This window comes from Manacus vitellinus, unplaced genomic scaffold (assembly GCF_001715985.3).
Source record: "Manacus vitellinus isolate BGI_N305 unplaced genomic scaffold, ASM171598v3 scaffold_47_pilon, whole genome shotgun sequence".
Lineage (NCBI taxonomy): Eukaryota > Metazoa > Chordata > Aves > Passeriformes > Pipridae > Manacus > Manacus vitellinus.
The window spans coordinates 947936-973670 of record NW_021940585.1 but is presented as its reverse complement, the minus strand read 5'-3'; the positions used below and the strand labels follow the sequence as shown (position 1 = coordinate 973670).

Genomic DNA, 25735 nt, shown 5'->3' with positions numbered 1-25735 from the left:
ATCCAACCTAAACCTCCCGGGCTGCAACTTGAGGGCGTTTCCTCTTGTTCCCTGGGAGCACAGCCCGACCCTCCCCTGGCTCCCCCTTCCTGTCAGGGCGTTGCAGAGAGCGAGAAGGTCCCCCCGAGCCTCCTTTTCTCCAGGCTGAGAAAGCTTTCCCCCAGCTCCCTGAGCCGCTCCGGTGCTCCAGCCACCAGCCCTCCCAGCCGCGGACACGCTCCAGCCCCATCCCTGTCTCTGCGGGGCCCGCGGGGCCGCTAGGGGGCGCTGCGGGCGGCCCGTTGCCCGGCAACGCCCGGCACTCCCGGGGCGGGCTCGCGGCGCGCGCGATTGACGCATCAGGGCCGGCCGCGCGGGAGAGGGGAAGGCGGACGGGGGGGGGGGCAGGATCGAGTGGTGCGGGCCGGGACCTCTCCCTGCGACGGTGAGTGCGGCCGGGCCGCGTTGGGCTGGGCTTGGCTGGGCTGGGTCGAGCCGAGCCGGGCTGCCCCCCCCCAGGCGGGTGTGGCCGCCGCGGGGTCGCGGTGGGCGTGGCGGGGCGGGGCGGGCGCTGAGAGGGCGGGCGGGCGGGGGCGGCAGCGCCCCCTGGCGGCGGCGGGGCGCCCGTGCCATGTGGCCGTGCTGGCTGTGCCCGCAGGTGCCGCGCGCCATGGCCCCCCCCAAGGACATCATGACCAACTCCCACGCCAAGTCCATCCTCAACGCCATGAACGCCCTGCGCAAGAGCAACACGCTCTGCGACGTCACCCTCCGCGTGGAGCACAAGGACTTCCCGGCCCACCGCATCGTCCTGGCCGCCTGCAGCGACTATTTCTGCGCCATGTTCACCAGCGAGGTCGGTGCTGCCGCCGCCGCCGGCCCCCTGGGTGCTCCGTGGGTGGAGGAGGCAGGGCCGCCCGACGCTCGGGCTGCCCTCTGGCGAGCTGCTCAGCAGCTGGGCCAGGATCCCCCTCGTGGTGGCCCAGGATTCCCTTGTGGTGGTCTTGGGAGTCCCCTGGGTACTCCCCGTGGTGGCCCAGGATGCTCCCATAGTGGATCTTGATCCCCTCATGGTGGCCCTGGATTCCTCCATGGTGCCCCAAGGTCCCCCCATGGTGGCCCTGGGTCTCTCTGGTTTCCCCCATGGTGCCCCAGGGTCCCTCCGTGGTGGCTCTGGGTCTTTCTGGATCCCCCCATGGTGGCCCTGGATTCCTCCATGGTGGCCCTGGGTATCTCTGGATTCTCCCACAGTGACCCTGGATTTCCCTATGGTGGCTCCAGGTCCCCCCATGGTGGCCTTGGGTCTTGCTGGATCCCCCCCTGCTGGCCCTGGAGCCCCTCGTGGCGATTCTGGGTCCCCTCATGGTGGCCCCAGAGCCCTTTATTGTGGCCTGGTGTGGAGCTGGAGGTTGTACCTGGGACTGTGGTCCTGAATCATGGTGTGCTGGGACCACCCTGTGTCCAGCGAGCTGGCAGACTGAGCTGCCAAACCAGGGGGTTCTGATACATTTACTTATTTTTCTAGTGGTGATTTGTGGTTTCTGTGGTTCTGGGCATCTTTCCTGCCAAGGGCAGCAGCCCTGGTGTGGAGCTGTGCGAGCAGTGCCTGGGGAGTGCAAGGGAGGAGGGGGTTTGACAGCTCCCCTTGGCACTGGCTGAGCAGCTGGTGCCTGCTGTTGCTCGTGCTGTGGAGGTGTCACCTCCAGCACTGGGGCTGGGGTGACTGAGCCCCAGATCTGCTCCACCCAGCAGATCCCACCTGAGAGCACCTTGGCTCTTCCTGGGAGACTCGCACTACCTTTGTGCTGTTTCCCTGAGTCACTGGCAGGTGCTGTTTGAGCTAAAACTGGCACTCGTTTGTGCTGTTAAACATCAGATGCTTTACCTGGCTTTGTCTTTTATAAGTTTGAATCAATTTTTTGTGGCTTTTTCTTGCAGAAGATGCTTTCCTTATCCTACCACCTTTCCTATTAGCAGGGAGAAACATTAACAAGTAGCTCATAGGTCCTAAAGCCCTCCCTGCTAGCCCAGGAGTCCTTGCAGCAGAGAATTATTTTGTTCTTTGTTTTACCCAGCAAAGAAGGCTGTGGCACAGCTCTCTGTGTGCCCACTGCTCTCAGTGCTGTCAGGGAAGCAGGTGTTTCAGTTTTTACAGTCCTGTGCAAAGCAACCAAAAGAAGACGTGTGGCCTGATCACATACCAATATATTTTTTGGTCCACATCTTCGTGAAATTTGTAAATTCATCAGGTTTATGCTCTTTCTCTGCATAAAGGAAATGTAATTTAAAGCAAAAATTACACAAAGCAAATTCAATCCCTGGAGGCTGAAGTTCTCTGTTCTCCAGTAGCTCCAGGTGCACAGCAGTACAGCAGAGTGTCTCTGCTTCTTTGGGTCTGCCTCCGCATTCCTGTCAATGCTTTTGACTTCTGGACTTCCTCTAGGCAGTGTGCAGAGATCCAGTCACTCCATGTGCTCCAGAACATTCTTTGTGGCTGCTCACAAAGGCTGAGGGTTGATGTGCTTTGAATCTGAGCTGAGCTGTGTCTCCTTCCTTCGTTAATTGTTCCTTCGTTAATTCCTCGTGTTAATTGTAACATCTTCATTGAGAGATGTAGTTCTTCCTAGGAATGAAATTCTTCCTTGGAAAGTGGACAATAGACAGGATCACTTGCTCTCTTCCACTGCAAACTGCCTTTGCTTTAAGGGTTTTGCTTCTTTTGCTTAGTTTGTATTTCTTCCAAATTTGGGGTTTTTCTGCATGGAAACACTAAAGTGACCAGCCTGCCAAGGGGCACGCGATTATGAAGTGTTTGTGGGAGAGCTCCCTTCCAGGAAAGGGCAGTTTGGTAAGCCTCAGAGTGGACCTGCTTCCTGTGTGTCCTGGGGGGTGTGATGGGACAGTGCTTGGGCACTCTCCAGGCACTTGTGGGTGCAGTTTGGCCGTGGCTGGGACTCGAGGGAGCTCAGAGTGCCATGTGGTGTCATGGGCTAACAGTCCATGGCACTTCATCGCTCCCCTCCTGCCAGTCTGGGGACTGCTTGGCTGCTCTGATGTACCAGATTGGGGCTGCACAAGGCTTTGTTCAAAACTGGTCCCAGGGTTATGCCACAGCATTCCTGGTGTTATGTCCCAGGTTTATGCCGTGGCATTCCTGGTGCCACATCTGTGCATGGCCAGGACAGCACTGAGACTGTCAGAAGACATTGTCATAAAGAGCTGCCTTTGCCCATCCCTGTCTCTCTAGTTTCCTTCCTTCTCTCACTTCTGACTTTAACATTTTAAAAACTTATCAGTCTTGCTTGGTATTAATTTCATCCCATTTTCAGTTCCCGTTTTCCAGAACAAGAAGCCACTGATCACCTGATGAACTCAGGCTCTTTACAACACTTTCCTTTGCCCCTGTGCTGAGCAGTGTGGGAGAACTGAAACACCATCAGTTTTACCTACAGAGTTGTTCTTGTAGTAAAAATTGCAGAGCATTTTTAGCTCCCCTGGACCCCGGTTGTGCACTGACATTTGTCTGTGTTTGGTCAAGTTAACATAGCTTGGGATCTCTTAAGAGCTGATTGTTGTCTCCACCTCAGAAAGAAACTATTCTGTCTTCTCTTGTTGGCTGTGTTCTAGAAACTGAAGGGTTCTTGTCCCCTAGAAGGTGGAGAAATACTATTCTGAAAATAAACAACTGCTGTTTCCAGGTTCTTACATGGTCAATGTCACTGCACTCTGGAGCGAAGTGAGCCACATCTTAGAACTGTCGTGCCAGCATTTCACTTCCCCTGCAAGTAAGAAGAAATTGGGGTTTGTTCCAGTGTACTTTTGTGTATCTGCATTAGTATAGGCAAAAACGAGAAGTGGCCTTGGGTAAGAACGTAGTTCCTAAATTGTAGGCCTTTTGTCCTGCAGAGTGAGTTGCATGATTGTCGTGGTTGAGCCCCAGCAGCACCCAAGCCCCTCACAGCCACTCACTCCCCCACCAGCGGGACCAGGGAGGGAGTGGGAAGGGTAAAAGCTGGAAAACTGGATGGGTTGAGATAAAGACAATTTAACATGGAAAGCAAAGGCAGCACACGGAAGCACAGCAAACCCAGGAATCCACTCCCTGCTTCCCATGGGCAGGCAGGTGTTCAGCCACCTCCAGGAGAGCAGGGCCCCATCATGTGTGATGGTGACTTGGGAAGACAAACACCATCACCCCAAACATACCCCCCGAGTTCTTCTTCCCCCCATTTAATACACTGAGTACGATGTCCTGTGGTCTGGAATATCCCTTTGGTCAGTTTGGGCCATCTGTCCTGGCTCTGTCTCCTCCCAACCTCCCATGCACCCCCAGCCCCCTCACCAGTATGAAAAGCAGAAAAGGCCTTGGCTCTCTGTGATCACTGCTCAGCAATAACAAAACCATCTCCATTATCATCCCTGTGTTCAGCACAAATCCAAAACACAGCCCCATGCCAGCCCCTGGGAAGGACATTAACTCTGCCCCACCCAAACCCAGCACAGTGATTTGTGGATGGAATAGAAGAGACAGCAACATTGTGTTTCACAACACAGCTTTGATCTGCAGCCCCTGCCTTAAGGCTTTCAGCAACTTGGTCATCCTGGGATAAAACTCCTCGAAGTGACTCTCCTTGATTGTGGAAATGTGTCTTCCTGGATGCTGCAGTTGATTTCGGGATCTGTACTGCTGCACGCTTTTTATAATGTTAGAAATGTGCTTGTAGGAGGGAGGCTCAATCCCTCACTGCTCTACTCCCTGCTGGTGAGCAGAGCTCTGATATTAAACAAGGGGGGAAACTGCTCTGAAATTCCAACAACAGAGATGTGCCTGGTGCCACTGAACACCCAGGAAAGGAAACACTGAACACCTGAGAGAGGAAAGCCTGGGTGTTGATTAGCACTGTATGACCATAATTTTGCGTTCTGAGTCCAAATATGGGGCAGCATTGATGAACAAGGACTGTGTCCCAGCAGCCCAGCACTGAGCACTGCAGGCAGTTCTCTAATGCTGCACACACAGGTTTGAGCTCAGCTCAGGGTCCTCGTGGGATGAAAAGTCTCCAAGGCTGAGAGAATTGGGGTTGTTCAGTCTGGAGAAAAGAAGGCACCAGAGTGTCCTAATTGTGACCTTTCAGTACCTGAAGGGAGCTGACAAGAAAGATGGAGAGAGACTGTTTCCAAGGGTCTGGAGTGACAGGACAAGGGGGGATGGCTTCCCACTGACAGAAGGTCCATGGGAGGTCCCTTCCAACCCAAACCATTTCACAATTCTATATTCAGAATCAAGTTGTCTCCACCCTGAGATCCTTCTTTAAGGTATGATGTTAGGATCCCAATTCTGCATCACATACATTATGTGAAGTTACTTGAAATACTTCCTTCCTTCCTTCCTTCCTTCCAGGCATCCTTAGCATGTGAGTAAACTGTGAGCAAAATAACAACCCAGTAGTGGAACGCAGCAGAAATATAAAGGAAGCAGGAAGTGATCATCTCTGTGGTTTAGTGTTGTCCCCATGGTTTGTGTCGTGGTCAGCAGAATAGAGAGTATGTGCATGCCTGATTACTGAATACTGGTTGTGGGTCAGGAGCTTCTTTACCAGTTCCAGGCTGATGTGTGAAGAACTGATGCTTACAAGTACCAGGAGGTCTGGTGGTCTTGTAACCTCCTGTCAACAGAAGTTTGTAACTTCTTTTTTTCTAAATATGCTTGGTCTGTGTCTCTATTTGCTTATTGGAATCATCTGAACATCTTGTCTGATCAGTTCTGACCTTTGGTGACATCTGTGTCCTTTGTGCTACCAAACAGCTTAGTCTTGTTTTCAGAATGTTTTCTCTGACCCAAAGCAGGAATTGGTTTTAGCTTCTGAATGCAATGCCTGGCCTGTCACACAGCAGGTCAGACAAGGTAATTTGCTGTTTCCCTCCTGACTCTGAAAGTCATAAAGTTTATTCACTGAGTCAACAGGCTTGAAAGGCCTCTTCCCTCAAATTACTTCTAGGTTCACCATTACCTCCTGCACTTCTCTTCTCTGCTGCAAGTGTATCTCTGCATCACAGGCAGGGCTCAGTCCCAGCAGACATCCCTTCCCTTCTCTGCTGTGCCAGCGAGTGCCTCTGCAGGAGCAGCTTTCACTGCTCTTTTCTGTACTTCTGTATCACCTCCTTTTTCCCCAGCTGTGGCAAATTCGAAGCCCAGCGATCATGCTTTCTGCTTCCTGAGTCTCTGCCCAACTGGCTGTACCAGCTTTGGGCTCATTCCTGGCAAGAGAAGCCATGGGCTTTCATCTGCTCACTCTGGTGCTCCAGAAGTCAGGTTGGTTTTGCAGCGTGTGGCAGGGAGATCGTTGTCTGCTGAGGTCCAGCCGTGCTGCCGAGCTGGCAGCGATGTGCAGGCTGTGATTGCTGAGCCCACCTGCTGTTCCACTGCTCAGGAACCATCAGGTGCTGTGCCTGCAGCTCTGTGGTGGAGGCACTGAATCACAAAGCTGATGCTCTGTGAAATATAATCTCAGTTTTGTGCAAATTTGGTGGATTCACAGAATTTGCTGTTCCCAAAGATTGACCGTTGAGAGGATAACATTCCTTGGAAAAAATAGTTTTCCAAAGTGAATCATAGAGGTGATAAAATAGTCAGGGGACAAAGTCTGTATTGTGTAAGTGCATATATTGTCATTTTACTTTCAAATATTTAAGATAAACCCACATTTAACCTTAACTTTCTGGCCTATGGTCATTCTTTTTAGGAACCTTCACCATAAGCTTGCAGAATGGATGAGGAATTGACCAGTGTAGAAAGCTTTTTGGTTTGGTTTGGTTTGATTTTAGAGCAGAGTGGTGATGATGTCCAGGTGTTAGAAAGGAAAATTACATGTTGGTAGAATTGCCTTGTCAACTTCTAGAGCTGGATGTGCTTCAGTGATCTCAGACCTGGGGGAGGTTACCAAAACTTGGGCAGAAGGATGTGCTACTGATAGTGGGCACAGAGATGCCAAATTTCCAGGCCACAAGGACACTTGGCAGAACCCCCAAGATAAGGAAGAAACTAAGAAAGCCAACTCAGTAACTGTACTGAAATCAGCTCCAAGTGGGTAGGAGGTAATTTTGGCAGGGGCAGATCCTGACTACCAACCCATGGACCACCAACTCCAGAAACACCACCTCCCATCTCCCCTCTACCCTGTTCTCCCACCTCAAAGGAAGAGAAAGACTGAGAATGGGACTTCTTAGCATAAGAAACAAGGGAATCATTAACCAATAGAAGATACAATGCTAATTAATAAGAGAACTAGGCAATTTGTAGCCAATGAGCATAATTGCCTTTGTTTGCTAAAATGTATAAACAGTGAACAGTTTTGCCAGTCCTGTGCTGGCACTGGGGATTGACCACCTGGCTCCCCTTTCTGCACAGAACTGAAATAAATCAAATACCTCAACTCTGGATGTGGATTGGCCTCTTGCACACTGGGTGACAGAACCTGTTTGGGGATAACAGTGAGGAGGGGAGCCCATGAGAACTGCAGGGTGTTACACACATCCAGCCCAGAGAGGAATTCCCCTGGACTGTTCTTTGGAGTAAAGGCTGGAGTTACTGCTTGGAGGAGAGGGTTTAGTTGTCTTACACAGATGACACATGTAATCTCTGCTCACTCTGATCTCAGCTGGCAGGTTTTACAGTGCAGTGTGACTGTCCTCCTGATCCATAATGAACTTTATCTTACTCATCCTGTAAGTGAATTCTGTAGGGAAATTCCCTCCTTCTTCTTATTCTTTCAGTGAGCCCAAAAAGAGAAAGGACAAATCTCTATTGAAACCTCTCTGACAGGTCTCATTTTCAAACCTGCTGAGTGTTGTGGGATTTCTGATCACATTACTAAAAAATATAGCTGTGTGTCCCTTCTAATTTGCAGCTCTCGGAGAAAGATAAACCCTGTGTGGATATCCAGGGCCTGACAGCCTCCACCATGGAAATCCTGCTGGACTTTGTATATACAGAAACTGTGCATGTGACAGTAGAAAACGTCCAAGAACTGCTCCCAGCAGCATGTCTGCTTCAGCTGAAAGGTAATTTAAGGAGCAGCACATATTGCATAGTTGCTGCTGTTTAGGTATTTGGTTTGTGTGACCCTCTGTGAATGGAAGAGAAATTGGGGGAGGAATTATAAGTAGTTACGTCAAACTCCTGTTTCCTTGTGCTCTGTGGTCTCGTTGGTAGAGGAACTGACTTGGGTGCAAAAAAAGATGATAAAACAGGTTATTGTTCCATGCTTTGGGCTGCTGTATAGGAGTATTCCAAAGAGGCATTGTGGGCTGTAGCACATAAATGTTACAGCTCAGTCAAATTATTATACTAGGCAAATCCTAGATGTCATTTGACCTGCCATCACAGGTCAATAACAAACTGGTTGATGTCATTGCATGTGCACCTGTGGAGCTATTCTGGGCAACTATCCCAAATCCCAGGCAGCTTACCCAAAAATTATCATAGAAAACCTAGAAATTTGGTAGTCATATCCACTAGCAGATACATTTATGGTTTATAATCTGTGAAAGTGAGTACAACTCGCATTGGAGTCTTTTCCTAGTATCAGATTGATGTTATTTTTTCATTTAAATAGGACAGCCAGAGCTCAAACCAGCCCAGGCACATGGTCTGTCTGGCTGCCACTGAGTGTCCTCACCTGCTCCAAAGCAATACCTGCATGTCTGTGTTTCTGTAGTATTTCTACTTGTTATTTGAGTTGGGTTTTTCATTATTGTTTAGAAGTTTCTTCTTTGAAGCCCTTTCCAAAGCAGTGGATTGACAGTAAGCCTGCAGCGCTCATTCACCCCTCCAATTTTCCGTAGGTGTGAAACAAGCTTGCTGTGAGTTTCTAGAAAGCCAGCTGGATCCATCAAATTGTTTGGGCATTCGGGATTTTGCTGAGACACACAATTGTGTGGATCTAATGCAAGCTGCAGAGGTCTTCAGCCAGAAACATTTTCCAGAGGTGGTTCAGCATGAAGAGTTTATCCTTTTAAATCAAGAAGAGGTTGAAAAGCTCATCAAGTGTGATGAAATTCAGGTAAAACCTGAAAAGTACCATTACTGTGCAAAGCGTTGAAGTAAAACGTTGAAACCAGTCAGTAGTTAGTCCATACTCCTGGGATGGGCTTCTCACACAGTTCCTAATTTGAAATAAAATTCTCAAGAAGTTCTAATTTCTTTTGCTAATTTGTAATTGATCAATAACATGTAGTTTCTCTGTAAGAATTTATTGTCACACAAGTGTTTCTTGCAAGTTAATCACAGTGAGTTCCCTCTGCAGAGTTCTTGGTCCATTGTTCCCTCCTTTCCCTGAAGAAGACAAGTTGTCTCAATCCCTACATTTTAGAAATACCCCCGAGCTTTAACTTGTGTTTGCCTGCTGCTCAGCAGCACAAGGAATGCCTGTGTCATCCCCAGGATGGTGCAGGGAGGTCTGACTCTGCAGGGAGTTAGTTCCCAAATTTAAGTTCCATCAAGGTGGGTTTCTGGAGGATTTGCTTTTTGACTGGAACACATCAAATATGTTTTTCCAACTTCTCTATGAATAAGTTCAACATTCCCTGGTAATGAGGGTGGGGCATGATTATTTATTGAGGTGGATTTTGTCGAGAGCTGATGTTCACTGTAGTTGATGGGCTTGAAGTAATCCCTACTCAGTGTTCAGAGGAACAGGAACTCTGGGAGACAAACCAATGTAAGGATTACCTTTGCTGGGATTCCTGAAAAGCCAGTACGGGGGTAGCCACAGGAGAATTGTTGATGCATACATTGAAAGTGGCCTTCAGCCACACTGACATCCTCTTGCTAATGAGGCTGCTTGAGAAAGAGCACGTGAGACAGCAGTGAACAACTGGGCTCCAGCTGGGATCAGCAGTGGGATCAGCAGTGGGGTCAGCAATGGGGTCAGCAGCGGAGAAGGCTGGGTGTGTTTGGTGTTTGACAAGCTGCAGCTTAATGCTGTGGGGGCTGAGCTGGTGTGGACTGTGGTGATCCTGACAGCAGCTTTAGGCAGGAACCGGGAAATAATGAGGAATTGCAGAATGAGCCAGGCCTGCGGAGTAACATTCCTTGTGGATTGGAAGGGCTGGTTCAGGCCTTGCAGGAGGCAGTGGGGTGTGCATACACTGTCAGACCTTAAGAAGATGTGACCAGCAGGGTGAGGGAGGGGATCCTGCCCCTCTTCTCTGTCCTTGTGAAACCTCAGCTGGAGCACTGTGTCCAGGTCTGAGATCCTCAGCACAAGAAAGTACCTGTTAGAGCAGGTCCAGAGGGGACCATGGAGATGTTCTGAGGGATGGAGCCCTTCTGCTCTTGAGACAGGGTGGGAGGGCTGGGGGTGTTCAGCCTGGAGAAGGGAAGACTCCACGGAGACCTTAGAGCCCCTTCCAGTGTCTGAAGGGGGCTTATAAGAAGAAGGAAGAGTAACTTTTTCAAGGCCAGGCTGGACAGGGCTTGGAGCAACCTGGTCTAATGGAAGGTGTCCCTGCCCATGGCAGGGGTGGAACAAGATGAGCTTTAAGGTCCCTTCCAACTGAAATCCTTCTGGAATAAGGAACAAATCTCAAATCTCTCTTGCTGTGCCAGCATAGAGGTGCTGTGTGGAATGAGAGTGTGCTGAGGGAGCACCCTCAGAAAATCCCCAGGTCGTTCAAGAAGTACCATGGCAGGTCCTCACTGTGGTGCTGCATTTAGTGTTATTCATCATTTATCAGAGGACAAATTATTTAATGAACAACAAAACCGTTAAATATATTTGAGGACATTCAGTTCAGGAGGGAATAAATCGATGCAGGATTATTGCATTTAAGGAGGAGGTGGGGGAATTGAAAACAATACAGTGCTCTGCTCTCCTTTTGTGAGCTGTAATTGTCCTTTCCCTGTATTTCCAATAGGAAGAGGCTGTTCCAAATTACACTGTAACAAATATAAATCAATGGCGTGGAAGAGTGGCCTTACATAATTAACCTCTGTGACTCCCTGCTTCAGAACATTCTGCCTGACAGCTTCAAACTGGACTTCAAAGGGGACCAGTCATAGACTGGTGGGAAGGCTCAGTCCTCTCGTCACAGGCTCTCCTTTTATCTTCATATTTAGTCTCAGTTAACAGATTTTGTGATAATAAATTCATATCTGATTTGCTTTTATGTTGGATGGTCTGATAGATGTGCTAAAACAAAACCAAGCCTAAATTATATATTACAGAGATTTTTACAGTTCTTTTGCTTTTGGTAATCATAGATATCCACAGCACCTGAGGTTCTCTAACAGTATCAAATTTAGATGGTTTAGTCAGTGTAATCTCTGAGAGTGGTGTTAGCATCAGCATGTGCTGGTCCTAAATGGAGACAGAAATAAACTCCTGATAAAATAAAATAAACAGTAGAAATAAACAGTAACATTCATGCCCTGGGGTTCTCCAGTCTGAAATCCAATTGTTTGTAGTTTCTGAAAGGTGGATTGAAATAAAAAAATCCCTTAAATGTAGCTGGTCTGGCTGGGGTGTTCAAAGGGCAGTGCATGGGCACAGGGCTGCTGGGGACTAAGCCAGTCACTGCTCTGTGCAAAGGAAACAGGATTCTGATATGTATTCTCTATAATGACTCTTTGTGTTTTGCAGGACCGCAGCTCCTGCTCCACAGAGAATTTGGGGAGCTGCCCTGTGAGTTCCTGCAGGTCAGTGAGTGGCAGCTCCAGGCTCTGCCGTACCACTCACTGCTCTGGCACTTGAACTGCCCATTGTTGATCTCAGCTGTAGGGAAATAACCAGATGCAGGTTCAAGGAAAAGAAAGTGAGGGAATTTCATGGTGCTTGTAATTACAGCTCATGGAGATTTCCCTGACAGACTCTTAGCTGCAGTTTCCCACTCCCTTGGTCGCTGTGGAGCAGTGTCAGCAGCCTGGGTGTTCTCTGCTCTGTGGTGGTAGCTCCCGTGTTATCCTGCAGTCTCTCAGGATGTTCCTCCTCTTTCCAGGTGGACTCTGAAGAGCCAGTGTTCGAGGCAGTCATAAACTGGGTGAAGCACTCCAAGAAGGACCGGGAGGCGTCGCTGCCGGAGCTGCTGCAGTACGTGCGGATGCCGCTGCTCACCCCCCGCTACATCACCGACGTCATTGACACCGAGGTACGGGCACGGCTGGCAGCAGGGCCTGCCTACCAGGGCATGGCCCTGCTTGGGCTCCTGCTGTCCACCAGAACATGTGCAAAGCTCTTTCTCTGTGGATGCTGTTCGATGCTGACGCTGTGGAGCTGTCCCTGCTCAGGCGCAGTGCCACTGTCACACCGAGCAGTGGTTTGCTGTGCCAGCAGCCACAGCATCCCACTCTGCAGCCAGAGGGTGCCCCGTCCAGAGCCATTAGTCAGCTGTCTCTGCTGATATATGCAGCACCTTTCTGTTGTCATCTGTTAGAACCTCCAAGTGCTTTCTGCCTTCATTCCTAAGCACTGGCAGCTCCCCTTCCCGAGGCTGAAGGTTGCTGGCATTGATCTGAGAGAACACATGGCTCCTCAGAAGGTGTCTGAGGTACAGATGGCCAGCATGTACCTCTGAGGACAGCAGCTGTGTGGACCCAGGACCACCACACGGCCGAGAGCCATGGCTAACACTGCTGCTTTGTGTGCTGGGATGCTGCAGTGGCAACCCAAAATGGGGATGATGATAACAGATAATTAAGTTTTTCAGTGGAAGTTTAATTCCAAACACGAAGGGATGCTGACCCCAGGCAAGGTTTGAAAGGAAGGCACAGAGAAGTTCAAACCAGCCTTCAGCTTAGACAGTGATGGGAGGTACTCAGGGGTTACTGGCCCTTGTCACCTGACAGGTGCTGAGTGGTGAATAATGGACATTTCTCTACGTCAAGAAAAGACTGGTTTAGCAGCAGTCATCTTGGATGGGATAGATTATGGATGTTCTTAAACCAGGGCAGCCAATGGGCAATTAGGTTGTGCCAGAGCTGAAGGGATTGGTCTACTTCAAACTGAAACTGAAGTTAATGGAAAAGGGTCTGGTACCAAAACTGGTACCAAAAGGGTCTGTTCCCAGTCCAGCCTGAGATGGTGTGTGCAGGCTCTCAGCTCCCTGAGAGTGAATGCAGAGGGTGCCCTCTCCAGTCTGGCAGTGCCACATGCTGGTGGGACATCCTCAGCCTGGGGTGGTGTGGAAAGTGGAGTATTGGCCCTTTGTGGGTTTTGAACACTCTGGCTGCCTTGCACAAAGACCAAGAACCTGTACAAATAAATCTGAGCTTATGGAAGCAGCATATACACCAAACACCCAAGGGCAACCTGAGCATTCAGGGGAGGTTGGTCCAGGCCCTCAGTCAGGGAGGGGAATTACAAGGCACTGTGCAAGGAGATGAGGCTGTTCTTTGGGTGAAGTGCCCCCCACTCTTAAACAAGACCTCACTGCTTCTGCTGCCTCTCCACAACTCCATGTTCCCTGTGCACAGGTCAGGGCAGTAGGTCAGCTAGGATGCTTCATCGTGCTGTGCTCCCCGTTTCTTCTCTGATGGCAGGTGCAGGCTGAGTCATGTGGGGCAGATCGAGGCAAACTGCTTTCCAGTGTGATTTCTCTGCCAGTTCCCCTTCTCAGACATACTTCTACTGGCTTAAATGCAGCAGAAGTGGCTTTTCCAGAGTTTTTCACTGCTGTCATTTTCCTTATGGAACCTGCAGTGCCAGACTGTGAGAATCAAGCCACATCTTCTCAGCTGCACTCTGGTCTTCAGTTGCCTTTGCATTTCCCTGCATGCAGTGTTTGCATCAGGACACTGCAGCCTGCACACAAGTCCTTTTCATGCTGTCTGAGCTGGTAAGAGTTGGCTTTAGGACACTTCTTCTGAGGTTTCCTAAAATACAGTGCATGTACCAGTGACTCATGTTTCCCCCCAGCCTTTTATCCGCTGCAGCCTCCAGTGCAGAGACCTCGTAGATGAAGCCAAGAAATTCCACCTTCGGCCCGAGCTCCGGAGCCAGATGCAAGGACCCAGGACACGAGCACGTCTGGGTGAGCAGCAGAGGAAAGGACACTGAGAGGGGGGCCAGGGCACTGGCAGGTGTTGTGTTAGACACCTTGTCTAGTGCCTCATAATTGTGCTGATGGGCACGAGCAGCAACTCGTCATCCCATGGTCCCCAGTGGGACAGAGAGGTGACTGGAGCAGAGGACAGAGGGGCCTTTTTTTTCAGAGCATGATTGCTTAGTGCCAGTTGATTGCCTTTAATCCCAGGCCCTTGCTCTGACCATAAAACCAGTTTCCTGAGTTGCTGGTTCCTGCAGATATGTTTGACCTGTATGCAGCTGTCCAAGAAGTGTGGGAAGAGTTTCTTCCTGTCTGAAAACACAGCTATCAGTGTCCAGAGAGAGCTGTGAGGTGAGTGACAGCTGCCTTACAGTGCCAGCAAGTTTCCACAGGGAATTGGAGAGGGGAAGGCACAAAGAGGGAAATGGAGAGGGCCCTCTTTCCCTTCATAGGTGCTTTTTTGTTTTCTCCTTAGCCTTGCTAAGACAATAAATGATGATTTCTTCCTTTATTTCAGTAACTCCTACCAAGCACAGTCACTGAATTGTTGGGAAAATGCTTGGCTTAGGGCTGTGAGTGCTCAAGAGCAATATAAACAGTAGGAATGACCTACAGAAGAAGGAAAAATATTTTACTGGCATCTGTCAGACTGTCTGTGCCATGCCTGTATCCCAGTGCACTCACATCAGTGCCAGCATGGACCACTTTTCCTGCAAGGAACCCTCCCTGGGTGCTCTCCAGTGCTGCTGCAGGTGTGGTGGAGGGGGACCCCAAAATCCCCTCGTGACCTGTTTTAGGGGACAGAAAGCAGTTTACCCGTGAAAGGAAGAAGGCAAACTGGGTTTGTCAGAGACACATTGATCAAACTTTTCTGGCCTACAGGGAATGTTGTTATGCTGCTCCAGCATAGTCCAGGCCACAGCACATTTTTGTGGGAATTCCTACACCAGTTTCAGTGACCTGCACTTCAGCTCAGCCTGTCATTTGCATCAGCTTTCCAATATCTGATGGGGCCTACAAGGAAGCCAGGGAGGGACTCTTCATCAGGAACTGTAGTGATAGGACAATGGGGAATGGCTTCACACTGAAAGAGGGGAATACAGAAGAAATTCTTCCCCAGGAAGGTGGCAAGGCCCTGGCACAGGGTGCCCAGAGAAGCTGTGGCTGCCCCATCCCTGGGAGTGTCCAAGGCCAGGTTGGACGGGGCTTGGAGCAACCTGGGACAGTGGAAGGTGTCCCTGCCCATGGCAGGGGGTGGGATGAGATGAGATGAGCTTTAAGGTTCCTTCCAACCCAAGCCATTCTGTGATTCTATGATTATAGAAAGACACATTTCCTTTTGCTCTTAGTTGAAATGCTTCACTTGATAAAAAGACATCACAAAACTGTTTTATTGTTTAATTGTACAGGTTAAAACTGAACCAAAGGTTCAGCCCTACCTGTTTTAAATTATTCCAAACCATCTGATAGCAACAATGTGTCACTTATAAACTGTGATCAAGTTGTGTATTAACTTTGCATGGGAGGAACTGAAGTAATTGCACTTTTAGCTGTCTTACTGGACAGGAGGCTTTCCAAGGTGTTGAAGCTCTTTTGTGAATCCTTCCCAGTTATTTTTTATATTATTCTTCATCTTTTGCTTTGTGACAGAGAGGGTCTTGTTAAATGTTTGTTGCTTGGTGCTCAGTCCTTCTGCAATGAAAAGCTGGACAGTCCTAAACTCTAGTGATAAAGTCCTGTTCCAGAAAGGGCCCGAGGGGCCCAGGGGACACTCAGCTGTTCTACCCTCCTTCCAGGCAGTAGGTACAAGGGAGGTTAAAACCCTCCAGGTCACAGCTGTTATTTAACAACCATGGAGGAAATAAGAAAAATTCAGAGACCATCTGAGAGAAAAGAAAGTAGAGGGAAGGCAACTTTGAAATAAGATACACAAGATTTAAGAAACAATTCCTGAGAAAATACTTAATTTTCCAAGCTTCAGACAACCTGACTTGTTTCTCAGTTGAGTGGTGAACAAAATCCCTGAAATGAGGTGGGGATGTTACTTGCAGCTTAGGGGAGGCCTTGTGTTGTGAGGTGGCTGCAGGGAAGCGGGCATTCTCCTCCAGATTCTGGGGGGTGGTGAGAGGTTTGGGAAAAACAGTGGAAAGAACACAAAAGGAGATAGAAAGGAGCCAGCTTCAGCACCTAATTGAGCTGGCTTGTCTTCTCAAAGTGCCTCTGATGTTAGGAGGAACAGGTCTCCAGCAGCCAGCTCCTGACCCCTCCGTCAGCCATCCGGCCACGCACCCTGAAGAGTTTCTCCCTCCTCCTCCCCACTGACACAGAGGAGTCCAGTGCCTGGAGCCAGGTTAGGTCCCTGCTCCAGAGCCGTGAGGAAAACAGGGATTTAGATGCAGCTTTGCACCAAGGAAGGCTCAGTGTTTCTTGAGGTTGTTCCCCTGAGGTGACCCTTTGGCTGTGCAGGGACTGACTTGGCCTTGCTCTCCCGCTCTGCCCCAGGAGCTAACGAAGTGCTGCTGGTGATCGGCGGCTTCGGCAGCCAGCAGTCCCCCATCGATGTGGTGGAGAAATACGACCCCAAGACCCAGGAGTGGAGTTTCCTGCCGGTAAGGGACTGGGTTTGACCACCACTGGGCTGACCAGGCTGTGAGGGAACACTGATTCTGCAGCATCAGCTGGATGACAATCCTCTTTGGGCTGTCCTGTGCAATCTCCTGAGGATTTCTGACAGAAATTCTTTATAGGGATTTACGTGGTGAATGCTGAAACCACTTCAGCTTGCAGAGTGACTGAGTGAGAGGGGGTTGTCGTAGTCCTGATCAGCTGAGCCTGCAGAGACCCACATCTTGGTTGTGGGAGTGAGAACTATCGTGTTTCTTAGTGAAGGGGGGGTGTTAAGCTTTAAGGTTAGTGATGATAATTGGAATGTCAATAGGAACAGTGTAATCAGTGCAGCCTTCAGGCTGCTGCATGATCCTGCTCCTTGCAGTGTTTTGGAGCATAAAGAGAGAATCTCTGCACTGAGGAGTATTTCAACCCAAATTAAAATCACCTTTATCTGTGTGAAATGGTGGAGAACTGGTTCTTCTTTAATATCATTGATCAGGGCAGACCGAGTACCACCCGGTGTCCCAAAATTCTGATCTTTTTTGGAGGCTAAAAGCTTCATCAGATATTCTGAGTCTCCACATTTTCCCATTACCAGTGCCTGCAGGAGCCAGTGGGAGGCACACAAAAGTCCCAGATGCATCAAAGATTCTGTAGCAGCATAAGATAAATGACTTTTAATGCTAAATATTTGAGTGCAAAGAGATGTGGCCCTGAGGAAAGAGCACGGCAGAGAGAGTACGGGCAAGGGAAGGCAGACACAGTCCTTTAAATCCATAGTGCTGCCTGCTCTGGGGCAGTGGGCCATTTCCCAAAGGAGCAGCATTAGAGGGTGGGAGAGCAGCGTTGATCTCTGTGCACCAGTGTTGTTTCCTGCCTTTGACCTCTCCTTTCCCCTTCTGTCCCAGAGCATCACCCGTAAGAGGCGGTACGTGGCCACCGTGTCCCTCCACGACCGGATCTACGTGATCGGGGGCTACGACGGGCGCTCCCGGCTCAGCTCCGTGGAGTGCCTGGATTACACGTCGGACGAGGACGGCATCTGGTACTCCGTGGCTCCCATGAACGTGCGGCGAGGGCTGGCGGGAGCCACGACCCTTGGAGGTGTGTCCTGGTAGCTGCCAGGGCAGAACAGCCCATTCAGCTCTTGCCCTGAGCTGGTGTGTGCAGAGTGGGCTGGCTCTGGGGGAGGAGGGGAGCTGGAGACTCTGCCTTCTCACCACTGGGGTGCAGAAATGGAAAACTTGCCCACATATCCTGAGAGGAGCTCTGCCTCCGCTGCATTCCTACGGCATGTGTCTGTGCACTGAGGGAAGGGGGCTCTGTGAGGGATTCTGCAGTGGGAAGTTCTGAGGGTGTTGACAGTGTTGGGCAACACTGAGCACAGGGCACCAAGTACAGCTGTGGTCATCCAGCACTGGAGAGACTGGAGCATGTGCAGGGAAGGAGTGAGGGCCTTGGGGAAATGTGACTTGAGGCTCATGACGGGCAGGGTTTGGGTTTGGGCATGGCAGTGTTTCAGTGGTTCTGCAGCACGAAAAAAATAACTGGGTTTGCGTGTTCTCTTTCATCCAACAGCAAGAAGCAGATTTAAGGGCCAGATGGGTTTTGTGTTTGTTTGTTGGGCCTGTGAGCCCAACAGTGAGCCAGGGTGCAGTGAGCCAGGCTGAGGAGCCTGGATTCATCTTGGCTCCCAGTGTGCCAAGGTCTGTTGTTCTGGGGTTTGCAGTCCATGCTGTAGTTTTTCTTAATCTGTGAGGGCCCTCGTGCTCCATGTGCATGGCTGACTCTTGACTTGCTGGGTCCCACCTCCCTCTCTCATTGCAGACATGATCTACGTTTCGGGCGGGTTCGACGGGAGCCGCCGTCACACCAGTATGGAGCGCTACGACCCCAACATCGACCAGTGGAGTATGCTGGGAGACATGCAGACAGCACGGGAGGGAGCGGGGCTTGTGGTAGCCAATGGAGTGATCTACTGCCTCGGTAGGTACCTCAGGACCTCTGGGAGGTCTGCAAATCCTGGCTTTTTACCAAAGTGACCACGCAGGTGCTGCCTGGGGAGCACCAACCTGTCACGTCCAGGTTAGAAGAGGTGTAACCTCACTGCCCTGGGCACTCCCAGCTGTGTCAGTGAATGCTGCCTGTTCTCACTGTTCCCATCACAATGGCTTGGACTGGAGCTGCCATATAACTGCAGGAAATGCTGCAAGGTGCAAATTATACAGCTGGGGCTGTTCAGCCTGGAGAAGAGGAGGCTCAGGGGAGACCTCACTCTCTACAACTCCCTGACAGGAGGGGGGAGCCAGGGGGGATTGGTCTCTTTTTCCAGGCAACGATCAGCAAGACAAGAGGGCTCAGTCTTAAGCTGTGCCAGGGGAGGTTTAGGTTGGATATTAGGAAGAATTTCTTTACAGAGAGGGTAATCAGACATTAGAATGGGCTGCCCAGGGAAGTGGTGGATTCTCCATCCCTGGAGGTTTTTAAGAAGAGACTGGATGTGGCATCAGTGCCATGGGCTGGGAACCACAGCGGGGTTGGATCAAGGGTTGGACTTGATGATCTCTGAGGTCCCTTCCAACCCAGCTGATTCTATGATTCTATGATTCTATACAGACTGTACACACTACCTTTGAGGGATGGCTGAAGTGTGGAGGATGAGCAGTGCCACCTGAGGCTTGCATGGCCTAAGCAGTGGCTAAATGCCCAGAGATGCAGAAGGTAGCCAAGGGACAGAGGGTGCACCTGCACCACCCAAAACAATGGTGGCTGTAGTGCTCCAGAAATGTGAGCTGTGTGTTCTCCAGCTCCTTTCTGTTGCACTCATTTCAGTTTCAGAGCCCCACACCAGCTGTGAATATAATGAGAGTGCCAGAGGGCAAAGCACTCTGGAATTTGTTCTGTAGGTCACCTTCTGGGCCCCAGAAAAGGCAGACCCAGCGTTGCACCCACATCTGTTGTAGTCCCATCCTGGGGACTCACAGATTTCATACACCAGACACTGTTTTCATAGACCCACTGAATGGTTTGGGTTGGAAGGAACCTTACAGCTCACCTCGTCCCAGCTCCCTGCTATGGGCAGGGTCACCTTCCCTTAGACCAGGTTGTTCCAAGCCCTCTCCAGCCTGGCCTTGAACCTGACCATAAACCCACCTAGTTTATGGGTTTCACTTCCCCCCCACAAATTCCTCTTCCACATGCTGTTCCCCTGGGCAGATGGCAGCATGCTGCTCCTTTGCTGAAGCTGCACAGAGGTTTTTTAGTATCTTGTGAAACAGCTCTTGAGACATCCCAGCCTTCCCTGTTCAGACCTGAGCCAGTGCACTGCTGGGAGCTGCACATCTGCAGAGCAGTGCAGCAGTGGCCTGTGTGCTCAGAGGCAGCTCAGGGCAGCACGGGGCTGCCTGGTTGTGCTGGTTTGAGGATGTGATGCCCTCCCACGTGGCCCCATGCAGAGCAGGGGCAGAGCTGGCTGCAGGAGCCTCTGTCCCGCCAGGGTGAGCTGTGCTGATGGCAGCACCACATTCTCAGCCCCAGGGTTTGCTCCTGTGCTTTTCTTTCAGGTGGCTATGATGGGCTGAATATCCTGAATTCTGTAGAGAGGTATGACCCCCACACTGGACACTGGACAAATGTCACTCCAATGGCCACTAAGCGCTCAGGTAAGAGCCCACAATGCCTTGAGTCAGTGTGTGTCCTGCTGCACTGAGGTAGCTGTCACTGCTGGTGTGTTCTGCTGCCCTGGAGGATGCTCTGGCCTCAGTGGGTGGTTTGGCTTTGAGAAGGAATGGTTTTAGGTGCTGAATTCCCAAAACAAATACTAATTTTCACAGCCTCCCTCCCAGGCTAAGGTATGTATGAGGAATATGGGGAGGAGGTTATAGGTTACAGGGAAGGAGAGGAAGTCCTGTGTGACTTCCAAAACTAGGAGCTTGGCTTGGAGAAGAGCCCAGAAGGCACAAACTACAGACTGTAGTATGAGATCAGTGCTCCTCAGCTGCACAGAACATGGTGAAGGCAGGAGTGCCCTCTCAGGCTGCTCCTTCACCTCTGCTCTGCTCTGGGACATGCAAGGCCTCAGCTCCTGGTGCAGCAGGAACACAGAGAGCAGCACTGCCAGAGCAGTGTTACCCTCCAGTGGTGTTGACTTGAAACATGATGCTGTCACACAGTAATTATCCCCCACCAACTCTTCACTTGCCTCTTCTGCTTGGAGTTCTATCTGACCTTTAGGTTGGCAGTTGTATCTAGGAGAAAAAATATAGTTTAAATCCTACTTTTGGAGTATCTTTCTGTCTAAGCTCTCCTTCATTTCTCAGAGGAGTTCCAGTGGGGTTCCTGCAGCTCCTCTGTGCTCAGGTCCTGGCTCTCTGCTCTCACCCTGTGCCTCAGGCCTCCTGCACTGCCCTCCACACCATGCAGGTGAACAGCCCTGGCCCTGCACAGCCCTGTGTGCAGGGACAGGATGCTCAATGCCTCCACAGCTGGGTGGTTCCCAGTGTGGTAGTTCTGTGCTTACAGACCCTCTTTCAAATCCCTTTTTGAAGCTGCTTTTTCTCAGCTTCTTCCAGTTACTGCCCCTCAGTCAGCCTGGGCAGCACTGGCTCCATGTGATCTCTGTGCAGTGTTCCTGCTTAGGGACAAGTGCTGGGTACTCACTAAAACTGGGCTCTGCTCCAAAAACATTTCAGCTTTCTTGTGCCTGCAGTGGCATTCACCAAAACCCCAAGCTTTAAATATTTACTCCTGTGACAGGGCTATTCCTGTTAGGTGTGGGTTTATCTGCCAAGAACGGTTTTGATTTAGGAGTTGGGCACTTTTCCACACCCAGGAAGACCCCACATAAAACACGGGATAAAATCTGCAGATTTCCCTGCATCAGAGGCACCATGTGAGGCTGACCCAGAGGTCTCTAGGAAGCTTGAGGATGAGATGCTTTCCCCAGGGGGTCTGCTCTGGACACCAGAGAAGATTGACTTTGGGCAAGACCAAAAGCAGAGTTCAAGGGAAAAGCCTTCCACAATAGGCATTTCCCAGGTCCATGCTTGCTCCCACAGGATTTGGAGGCTTTGGCAGCAGTGCCTTGGCCTGCAGCATGAGCTCCTTGGTGCCGTGACTGAGCAGGAACATGGTGAGGCTCTTGACCCCAGCACTGGCTCAGCTGCTTCCTTCCTTGATGCTGTCACCTGGAGCACCAAGATCTCTGAAGTGGGGGTATGCCCACAGACCTTTTTTAGCCCAGGTTTTTGTGCTGCCACTCTGGAACTAACACTCCTAATTACTAGTAGCTTAGGTACTAGTTGTGCTTGCAACCTTCATCCTAGTATCAGGTCAGTCCATCCTGGTGACCTTGGACCCTGTAAGACTTCTTTTGCCCCCCAAAAAAACTTTCTAGAGTTTTCTGTGAGCAGGTCTTTGAATTCCAAAACCAGGACTAAAAGTAATCTTGGCTTTACACAGAGATTGTCTCCTCCTTTTTTCTCTTCACCTCTCAGAACAGATTCTGGAGGGAGGCCACCCCTCAGATTCCTGGCCATATTGCATTGCTGAACCTGACTTCCCTGATTAGACCTTGGTTTGGTCCCTTTAGCCAAAGTTCTTCTCACCAAAGCTCTCAGAGAACCCACTGGGCCAGCCTGGTCACTCCCAGCTGTCCCGGTGCTCTCAGCAAGGACAGGGAAAGTGAGGGTACATTTAGTGGAACAGAAAGTCTCTTATACCCTGTTTGTAAAGAAGCAGATCTGTGCCCTAGAGCTGCAGGGTGGCTGGCTGGTTTCCTTGAGGATGCTCATTAGTGCAGTAGTTCCATGTTGGTGGTAACAGCCTGGCAGGGCTGACTCTGCTCCAAGGTGGAGCTCAGAACAGCAGCAGCCCTTGGCAGGAGCTCCCAAGGCCACCAAGGGCATTGTACCCTCACTGTGTCCTTTACCTGAGCAGGGCTGCTGAGGAGGAACCGAGGCTGGCAGGGGGTTATTTCCTGCTGGTTTCATAAGTTCCTGTTAGGCCAGGCTGCTTTTGCTGTGAGAACAGCTGTTCAGACAGATGCTCTGGCCACCTCTGCCTCGGCGACGGTGTAGAAACCAGTTTGCATTTCCTTGCCTTCCAGAGGAGCAGTGTCAGGCAAATCCCTCCTCCAGCTTCACACGGAGCAGTGTCACTCTCCTGGCTGTGGCCTGGAGCTGGGTGATACCAGGGAGCCAGAAACACCAGAGGAACCTGTGTCTGTGCCAATCGTCCTAGCTGGCTGCCTGCCAGCAGAGCGAGCCTGGTGCTGCTCTGTTCACACACCTGTGTCAGGTGTCAGCCCAGGGGAACTTCTCGTGCTGCCCCGTAACCGCATGCCAGAGAGTCAGCAGTGTTTGGTGGAGTGACATGTTTTCACCTATCATATTGGAGGGCGGCAACAACAACAGAAGACACAGTTATCAGCTCTTTTGGGGGAGGTATGAGGATAACAAAATGTCCTGTGAAGAGGGAGGAGCTGACCAGCCGACTATTCAGCCTGTTAGAGCGAGCCCGGGGCGGTGCTGCCGGTGTCACTCCTGGGCGTGACTGTGCCACCACCTCTCTCCCCAGGGGCTGGAGTGGCTCTGCTCAACGACCACATTTACGTGGTGGGTGGGTTCGACGGGACAGCCCATCTCTCCTCCGTGGAAGCCTACAACATCCGCACCGATTCCTGGACAACGGTAACGAGCATGACCACGCCCCGCTGCTACGTGGGGGCCACGGTGCTGCGGGGCCGGCTCTACGCCATCGCTGGGTAAGCACTGCTGGCCTGCACGGCCCGGCCCGCGGCTCTGTGCGCTGGAACGGGGCAGCTGAGGGGACACAGCGGCCGCCCCATCTCAGCTGGCCGCTCCTCACACTGATATTTCAAGAGGGGACGGCCCACAGGGTCGCCGTGCCCACCCAGGGCCTAGGCAGGCGGGAGAGCAGCAGCAGACAGCAAGGGCAGCCTCATGCAGGCGTTCCGTTCTGGGCCGTTCCTGCTCTGCGCGGCTGTCCGGCCTCCCAGGAAGGGCTCTGAATGCCTCAGCTTCTTCCTCCAACGCCATCCTTCACCTGTAACTTTCTGTCCTGGCAGATACGATGGCAACTCACTGCTGAGCAGCATCGAGTGCTACGATCCCATCATTGACAGCTGGGAAGTGGTCACCTCCCTGGGCATGCAGCGCTGCGACGCAGGAGTCTGCGTCCTTCGGGAGAAGTGATCAGGAGGGAACTCACAGAGAAGAACATTCTAAAAAGTCTCGGCTGGAGGAAGAGTCCCAAGTGATTTGCAGTGACTGTTCTTGAGAGTTGTGGATGCTGTGGGAATAGGCACCAGAAGAGCAGCTTTCTGTGCTGCTTGTGACTAGAGCATGTGCATAACCGTGTGATCTCAGCAGTCATTTGAAATCAGGGGCTCTATGGGAAGCTGGAGGAAGGGGGTGAGTGGGTCATGAGAAGCTGCACTCTCTGCTGTTCCTGTGGCTTAGTCTATGGGCAGAGCAGAGATGCCCCAGCCTGGCCTCAGCCAGCCTGGTGAGCCCTCCCAAGGACATGTACATACCACTGGGTCACCTCTTCAGCCACCACAGGACCCCGTGGGTCCTCGGGTCACTCTCAGCCACGTGGATGTGTGAGGGTGAATCCAGCTGCTCTTGTGTTCCAGCTTCAAATCATCATGTACATATGAATGTTCAAACGTGCTCCTTGAGCACACGTGGGTGCAGAGCCAGATTGGGTGAGTGTGTGTGAGGGGGGGCTGCAGTGTCACTGTGTCTGCAGGTTCCTCCCAGGGCTGCACACAAAAGGAGTCACAGGTTAAAGCTGTCAACTACTGAGACCCAGAAGCCTGAGGCCGCAGGGGCAGAGGGCAGGGGGGAAGCTCACTGCCTGCTGCAGAAGCAGGGCTGCAGTGTTTGTGCTCTTGATCAGGTGCTCAGCAAGGTTCTTCACATCGTACTTCCCTCAAGAAGCTTGAGAGCCCCAGCTGCAAAGCGCTGCCACCTGTGGCACCAGGAGCCCTCCCTGCTGTGCTGCGGCCGTGCCTTTGCTCCCACCCTGCAGGGAGGTCACCTGAGCTGAGGCCATGAGAGCAGGGACACAGTGGCTGCTGCCCACCACGGTCTTGCTGGAGAGTGACTGGGGTTCATCCCTGGACACACCTGAGTCCAGCACACCCATGGCAGCCTTTCACTCAAGTTTATTGTGTTGGTTTTCCTTTTATCTAGGATTTTTCTGCTTCCGGGGCTGTTCTGGAGTAACATCCACGATTCCGTTTTGCCCTTTGTTCTCAGCTGTTTATTCCCCTGCCCACATCCTCTGACACTTGCTATCCCTCACCTGCCCCACAATTGGGCTCCATCGCTGGCTCCCTGGAGCACTCCCTGCTCAGCATGTGTCCTGCCTCGTTGTGTTCCTGGGAGCACAGGCTCCCCTCTGCCATCAGCTTGGCCCCACAGTGCCTGGGCTCTGTGTAGTGCTGCTCGTTGAGCTTCCTGCTGACTCCTTGCTTGGGGACAGGGTGGGATCAGGGACGTGGTAGCATGACTTAAGCACTTTCAGCCAACGCTCTGAACCTTCTGCGTTTGTTTCTATCACACAAGTGTTCTGTGGTTTTGTTTCCTATGTTTATTTTCTAATGAAAGTATAAAGAATAAAATATTTCCTGAGCCAGTGGGAGTTTAGCTTCTGTTCTCTGCCTTCCAGACCTTTGCCTAACTACCATGTAGAGGGTTTGTGCAAACCCTGTGTTAGACCAGGCAGCCACCTTCAGCTGTGTCTCTGCCCTGCAGTTTCAGCCTGGTGGTGAAAAACAGCTGCTCCAGCTGTGAGATCCACAGCACAGAGACCAGCCAGGCCTGGAGGACTCGCTAACGGGGGGATTTGTTGCAAGGTCCGTTGGAGAAGAGCACAGCAGCAGAGATAAGGGAAAGGCTGTGATTACAGTCGACAGCAATAATTAGTCCTCAGGGGCTGAACAAGAGCCCAGGTGTGCCCAGGTGGCCAAGAAGGCCAGTGGCACCTGGCTTGTACCAGGCAGCAGGACCAGGGCAGTGACCTGCGCTGGGCACTGCTGAGGCCTCTTGAATCCTGGAGTCAGTTCTGAGACTCT

General features: G+C 51.3%; 1 protein-coding gene across 1 annotated transcript; it reads left to right on the top strand.

Moving 5' to 3' along the window:
* Positions 1 to 597: 597 nt before the first annotated feature.
* KLHL12 (kelch like family member 12) lies at positions 598 to 25295 on the top strand. The gene is made up of 11 exons (XM_008929714.3): positions 598 to 835; positions 7887 to 8040; positions 8824 to 9041; positions 11977 to 12126; positions 13893 to 14007; positions 16525 to 16631; positions 17541 to 17736; positions 18460 to 18618; positions 20196 to 20294; positions 23209 to 23395; positions 23720 to 25295. Exons 1-11 carry the CDS (start codon positions 611 to 613, stop codon positions 23844 to 23846), a joined length of 1737 nt encoding a protein of 578 aa, XP_008927962.2. The 5' UTR covers positions 598 to 610; the 3' UTR covers positions 23847 to 25295.
* Positions 25296 to 25735: the final 440 nt, after the last annotated feature.